This window comes from Oreochromis niloticus, linkage group LG13 (genome assembly GCF_001858045.2).
Source record: "Oreochromis niloticus isolate F11D_XX linkage group LG13, O_niloticus_UMD_NMBU, whole genome shotgun sequence".
NCBI classification, from domain to species: domain Eukaryota; kingdom Metazoa; phylum Chordata; class Actinopteri; order Cichliformes; family Cichlidae; genus Oreochromis; species Oreochromis niloticus.
The window spans coordinates 20,638,103-20,645,511 of NC_031978.2; the positions used below are offsets into that span (position 1 = coordinate 20,638,103).

General features: G+C 39.1%; 1 protein-coding gene across 3 annotated transcripts in view; it reads left to right on the forward strand.

Moving 5' to 3' along the window:
* Positions 1 to 7,134, forward strand: part of LOC100699545 (collagen alpha-1(XIX) chain) — a 159,684-nt gene extending 152,550 nt beyond the window's left edge. For all 3 annotated transcript variants that reach the window (XM_019366896.2, XM_025897435.1, XM_013269134.3), the window contains 2 exons: positions 83 to 160; positions 3,819 to 7,134. In XM_019366896.2, coding sequence (XP_019222441.1) covers positions 83 to 160; positions 3,819 to 3,919 — 179 coding nt within the window. In that variant the 3' untranslated portion in view covers positions 3,920 to 7,134. The remainder of the gene's footprint in view (positions 1 to 82; positions 161 to 3,818) is intronic.
* The last annotated feature ends 275 nt before the right edge of the window (positions 7,135 to 7,409 follow it).

A 7,409-nucleotide genomic window follows, 5' to 3' on the forward strand; every position in this document is an offset into this window, starting at 1 on the left:
GATGGCACCACAACAGGACTGCTTTAAGTTTGTAGTATTTGTTTTCTCAGCCACAGTGTTATGTGTGTGTTTGTGTTCACAGGAATCAGGGGTCAGAAAGGAGAGCGAGGCCAGCTTGGACTGGGGTTACCAGGAGATCCAGGACCCATGGGGCCAGCAGGTAAGAACACCTTATGAGTAGAGGCATTTTAGTTTGAATGTTTAATTTGATATGCTGTGCAAAAGTCTTTATCCACCCCTCATTTGTTAGTATTTTGCTTCCAATGAGTCTTTCTGGTCATTTTTTTTAAGTGTTCATGAGCAATAGTTCTCCAGGCTTTCTAAATCCTGAAGATTTCCAAAAAGTCACCAGTAGGCATCTTGGCTTTTTTTTACATTGGAGACTTTATCTATATACCACCTTACACCATCACCAGCAGTTTTACAGCAACTCTGGAACAAAGGACAATGCGTAAAGTCAAAAGGGTCAATTATAGTGCTGAACATGCAGAGAATTACCACCCATCTCTGCTGTTCTCCTCAGTTCTATGGAGCATTTTACGGTCTTTAAGCTCATTGTTTTAGTTTTATGGACTGCAGAGTTACTGTTTTTGTTCCCCCCTCACCTCTATCAACATTGTTTCAAGCCACAGTCAGCAACTGGATTTAGCATAGCTCATTATATACTGATTGCCTCTTTTGACACAGTCCTGCATTTTTAAAATGTTCAAATAAGAACGCATTTTAATTGAAACCTCTCACTAACCATCAGCCATATACTAATAGAATGGCAGAAACTATGCTATTTGCACCTATGTATGAGGGCACTTCTGAAAATTGTCCTCGTCGTGCTTTAATTATACCACAGGCATCAAAAAATGACCAGGAAGAATAACCATTACATCGACCGCCCTCCTTTCTCCATTATTTATCAGGATTTTTAGCTGCCCCCAAGAAGGAAGGAAATGTGCCGGGGCTGAGTCAAGTCTCCAACCTTTAATTCTATTTCCGCCTTCATTTGGTTTCTCAGCATGTTAGAGTCAACTTGGCTTCTAGATTGCATTATGTTCTCAAAAATCCCCTGTGCTCCTGCGACATAAATAGGACCCCAATAGAGGATGAATTCGGCGGTGGCAGAAAATGACTTCCGTTTTATAAAACGAACTACTTGGTGTTGCCGTGAACAAAAGGAGACAAACCTAGATGTCAGCACGTCCTTTGTCGTGCAGAATAACTTAAAAACCCCAAACCTCACCGTATCTTGATGGAAGATGAGAAGTGGGGTTAACTTGCTGATTTTCAGCCTGTGACTGTAGGAGTGTATGTATGTGCATAATGCATGTGCAGGGGAAAGATATCTTGGCTGTAGCTCCACTGGAGAGGACAAATCACAGCTTTTGAAAGACATCATCTCTGTAGGCACACAGTTATAAGAAGCACCTGCGGCTCAACTGGTGGGGGTTGGAGTTAAGCTGTAGTCACGTCTCGGGAAGACTTTGAAAGTGCTTAAACTAACTGCTCTCAATGGGCTGGCCCACTGCTCTGGTTTTCCTGGCGGTATTCTTGACACTAGCTATACATAGAGCAGCTTCCCCTCAAACTCAGACTGGGATATGTGAGTTACATAAATGAGACTTGCACAACTTTGATTTATCAGTTATAATATAATAAATATATAAAATAAAGGGTAAGAAATCTGTCTGGCAGGCTCCACAGGTTGATGAATGAAAGCACTTCTAATCATTTCAAGTATTTTTTTTTTTTTTTTTTGAGAAGTGACCTCATACTGTAGTTGCTATCTTTGCCCCCACGTGTTCGTTCCCTGATGTGCTCTGATGGTAATTAGACCTGAAGGTGCTGCCGCTAAGTCATGCCTGCCTGCAGTGCATTAGTTCTGAATTGTGGTAAATTAGCAGGGTTAAGCTATCAGCTGTACAAAGCCACTTAAACCTGTTGTATTAACAAAGAGAATTAACAAACTGGAACATAAGGTACTTTAGATGATTGGGTTTTTTCTGTATCTTTCCACCGCCACAATACTGTGGATAGTTTGTCTGAGCACTTAAGCAGTAGATGGATGTGGCTCTGATGGAAAGGGCAAGTTGTGTTTTCGCAGGGAGGTAAAGGACAAGGCAGTACCTGCAATTCTCTTTGTACAAACTATAGTGGAGGCAAGGCTCCCTCGAGCTGTGAATGGGTTGACTGATGTAATGGACACTCCTGTGGCAGGACTGCAGTGGAGGGCTTTTTTTTTTCTTTTCGTCTCTTGTCTTTTTTTGCAGGCTTTCCGAGAAAGAAGGTGTTATTCTTGGTGTTGTTTTTGTATATGAACAATATATGAGAGACCATGAAGCAATGCAGACCGCTTTGACACTTCAGCAAGCTGTTGCTAAGTAACATGAGATACTAATGTCTCATCGGCCGCGATGACCTCACCATATCAGAGAGCGAGGATGTGTTCTTCCTCTCTCCTCCATTCTCATTACAGAGAAACTGGAGAATTCATTAATTGTAAATGAGATATCCTCAGTTCTGAATGATCCTCCAGTGCAGCTATATAGTGATCTATTGATACTCACTGCAGTCCCACTTTGCATTACATCAGTGGAGCATTTCTCAATTAAATGAAAGTAAAAAAGAAGAAGAAGAACTGAGACTGTAATTACAGACTGATTTTTTTAATTGATTTTAAAACTAAACAAATTAAATACAATTTAAAATGTTCTAAAATAAAAAGACCGTGTAGAAGCTGCACCTAATGTTTGTTTTTTATTTTAATTAGTCTTGCAATTAGTCTTTCACACTTTGAGAAACTGGAAGCAGCAAACCTTAGAATGGCTGACTCATTTTCTGTTGATCAAATATTGACTAAATTAACTAAGCAGGAAATTTTATCTCTTGTGCTTTGAAATGCTGATGAATAATTCTCAGTAGGAATTGTCGCCTGCTTGACACTTGATTTCAAAGACACTGGTATTGGTTTAAAAAAAATGTATAGAAACAGTATTGAGACTGTGAGAACTTACATTTACATTAGTGAATATAAATGGAGCATATCTGCTAACAAACCAAAGGTAAAAATCTGCCTGGTTCTTGTTTTAATTCTTCTAAACATGTGTACAAAGGTAACACTACCCTATTAGGATACACTGGCTAACCTTTTTGCTTGTAACTTATGTGAAGAATAAAATGCATTTAAGTAAAATAAGAATACACAATTCCCCAATGCTTATTTCCAGTGGTGAGTTCAATTTAGGGCTTGCAATACATTCACGATAATAAAGAAAAAGGCCCTGCTAGCCAGCCCGCTCGTTAGTCGAAGGAAATGGGAAAATGCAACTTTAACAAGAAATGGCTTGAGAATAGTGATTTATCTTGGTGGTTAAAGCTGGCGGCTGGAAATACTTACAAAGCAGATTGCTCTGTGAATGGAAGGGGTTTCTTTGTCTTTGTTTTAACATTAATAAACATATTTGTACATGTGTTTGTACAACGAATTTATCAAAACCTCACTGCTAATTTTTAACTCATGTAGCTTTGTTTACTTGGAGTTAGTATACTTTTACTTCTCCGTGCAATTTCGAGGTCCGTGTGAGTGGTGAGACTTCCAGACGATGATCTAAATGTAGCAGAAACGCTGTAATGTTCACAGCTGGCAGTGGAAAGTTCTGCCTACCCTCCATTTGTAATTCTGTACAGCTCGCCTGTATGGACAGTGAATGGCTGTGAGTGTTTGTGCAGGGAACATGTGCCTGCTTTATCACTAATTGAAAGCTCTTCTGAATGATGATAAAGTGCAGCCTGGTGCCGTAATTAATGCACTCTAATTCTCTGTGAAGGCCCACCTGGGATCTCTTCTCGGGGCCCTCCTGGCTCTCCAGGGCCCCGTGGACCCCCCGGTACTTGCGACCCCAGCAACTGTCTTCTTCCATCTTTGTGAGCCCAGCAGAGGGGTTTGAGCTATTACGAAGACAGCCATCCGGCTCTGAGCTCAGTGCTGCAGCCACACAGCAGGGGAAGTCGGAGAGACTCACCGCTGACCTCTTTTTTTTTTTTTTCACTTTACTAAAACACTCAGATGCTGTCTGGGTTTTGTTTTTCTGGGATTGCTGTTGGGTTTGTTTTGAATACAGCTGAAATCTCTTTGCAATGCAGTACTTTTAAGTTATTTTCCTTTTTTAAAATTTCACATCCTCTACTGTGACGTGATGCATTCCTTGTCAACTCTCATGTCTTTCAAGACCATGAAATGACTCCTGTCTGAAAAAAACACCATCTTAATTATGCGTTTGCCTCTTTAATGGGCATGTCTATGCACTCTTCTGTTCGCACTCAGATAAGCTGTTGGGCCGACAGAAGGTACATCTCATGTTTCTGTGTTCTCGTGTGTGTTTGCACGAGTTTCTGTGTGTTTGAGGAACAGATTAGCTGAGCGAATGTACTTATTGTACGTGTAGGTGTGAGAAAATAGCAGATTTATGAAGCGCCTTATGTAACCAAAGTGCAGCCGACGTGTCTGATATAGAAATTATTTATTTTAAGCCGCATTCTGCCAGAATGTATTTTCAAAATGGTAATAATGAATGTATGAAATGTAGCATGAATATTGAGTAACGTTATTACTAGAAAGTGGATTTTCGGATTACGCGTAATCCCGATGGAGTCTCTGGTGACACGTTTGCGTCGTGTACAATGATCACTTTTAAAAGAAGCTGCCGTATAATTGTCGGTTAACGCGTCTTCCAGTTTTCTGCAAGTCACGAGTTGTTAACTGAGCGCTCGTCGGCGAGGATTGCCAAAGCTTTTGTAAGACAAAACCAACAAACAGCTCACTGACACTGTTTGTCTGGAGCTTCTTTTTTTAGCCTTTTACATCATTTTTTTTCCAAATGAAATGAATGTAATTTAAATGGCGTTTGTGTTCAGTGAGTGTAGCGTGACCCTTCATTTACCTTTACTGTGGAGTTAATCTGTAAATATTGTGTATTTTCATTGTTTTTCATTTTTCCTGTCTAATGGGGTGCGTTAAGGGACCTGAAAACATCATTTTCATGCATTTTTTGTCATTGTAACAACACATTAAGGTTCTCACCTGTCACACAGTGCTGCAAATTATTAACACATATTGTTTACAAGGTGTCATGTATGACGATTCCTCTGGTTTTTATGTATATTTTTGATTTTCAGAAACACAAAGGAGATCAGAATACTACACTACAGCTAACAGACGCATCAAACTTTTCATGTACTTGAACTTTCTTGTAATCGCACCGTGGTGTTTTTAACAGTTGGGTTTCAGGGAGCTTTGAGACTGGAGTTTCGATTTATTTATGTGCTATGAATTTTCTGAAACCTTTGAAACCTGTGCATTTTATCTAAACAGGCCATGTAACCGTAGTGTAGATCTTGTGCAGAAACACACATTTTAAGAACTTAAGTACGCTAAGGATGATAAAAAAAATTATAACAAAATCCAGCATTTACACATTGGATTTTAGTTTATTCACTTCTTTAAAAAGTTTTTGTTCTTTCAAACTTTATAATCTTACTAAACAATAACTTTTTTGTGTAGAAGAAAAAGATAATTAGCCTGTAGTGTATATTGGTTTCCTCAGGTTTTCATTTTGAGCTCTGTTTAATTAGAGCTTGATGCAAAGGCTTTAATTTTACTTTTAAAGAGTCCTGCTGTGATTCATGTTTGAAACGTTCTGTGTGTGTATCTGAAATTTTGTGACATTAAGAGCTCACTTCTTTCTGTCTCTCCTTTAAGATCTGCTGTTTGACACTTTTTTCCCTTTGTACTTCACAGTCATTATTCTTCTCTTATACATGTAAATTTTAACTCACATCTTACAGAGTATCTGGAGAGCTTTTTTTCCCCCTTTTTTTACATTTTTCTCAGCATGCCAGCTTGGTTTTATCTCTGCTACATTTTATCAGACTGAGTGGGTTTAATTTTAGAGGAGTACTGAATCAAACGCTTGCCACAAACTTCATTTGTGAGTTGAAAGAGCCCCCTGCTGGACATGTATTTCATTGCTTTTGTAATGTGAATGGGAAACTATTATTCTTTGCTTTTGTAGGCCACATAAAATCCCCTCCTTCTAGGGGCTCCTGTCCTTTCATCAAAGTAATTTTCATATTCGGTTTTAATGGGTTCCCGTCAGAGACAATAACACTGACCTTGATGAGATTCAAATGAGACAGCATCAGCAAACTAATGTGACCTAAACTTTTTCAGCGTGCTGATGAGAGCACCTCCCTCCATATATTGAATTTAGCTTCAATTGATATTAATGTGCACCAGTTTGTGACTTCAGTTTAGCTAAACAGCATAATAAGTAGGGAGGACACAAATTGGCTGCTGATGACACAGCTCACTTCACTAGAAATTTGAAACCATTCATATTACTCCAATTGTTCTAAGTGGAAAATGTCAGATGAAAGCAAACTCGTGGACGGAGTCATTGAAGGTTGAAGCGTCCTAAAACAATAACATCGCTTTCATACGTGCACGTGTTTCTTTCTTTTTTCCTTTTTTTTTTGCATATTCTCTCCAGTAATGTAAGTCGATCCGGTTGCCACATGTGATCTAATCTTGTAAGCAAGCCTGTAATGAGATGTAATATGTAGCAGACTCTCAGCGTGGTCCCTAGGATTAAAAATGTCTGCCTGCTGATCTCAGTGAAACTGATCTCTGCTCTTTTATAAGCTCATGTTGTGCCGTGTGACTTCAATGTTTGTTCTTTGTTTGAACACCTACCTCAGTCTTGGTTTACCACAACTACATGATTAGATTTTTTTTGTTGTTGTTGTTGCCTTTTAACTGAAAAAGCAAATGAAAGCCTCGTGTCTATGTAAAAACACACATATTGCAGTCCTGTTATCAGCTGACGTGCTGACGTGCTGACAGAGAACAGGCGCAGTGATGTTCCTGTTGTTGGGGGAGTGTATGAGGGGGTCAGGGGGTGGGTGGTTGCCAGGCATCAGAGGTTATACTTTACAGCCTTCTTTGCAGCTTCTTTTATTTACACTGATTAATGGCATCTGCCTTACACGTGTGCAATAAATGTTATTCAGTGCGTGACTTCCGGTGTTACCTTGTATATTCTGCACTTACACTTCTTTTCAATAAAACTTTATTCACAAAACTGATGCTGTTTCTGTGTTAATTATTGTTCCTTTGTTTTGGGGGGGTTGGTAGCCAGGTTACTATTTCAACATGTTTTTTTAATAATGTGGTTGCATTAATAGCAAGCGATATGTGTAAAACTAGTTTGGAACTGAACTTATTTAAGCAGCTGTGACATCAGAGAAACAACTGAGGCAAACATTGTCACTGCAACATTTATTTAGTAGCTGCTCTGGAGATTTTTGACTATGTTATGGGGAAAAGTGCTTATTTCTTAGAAGAAAATGGAAATTTGTAC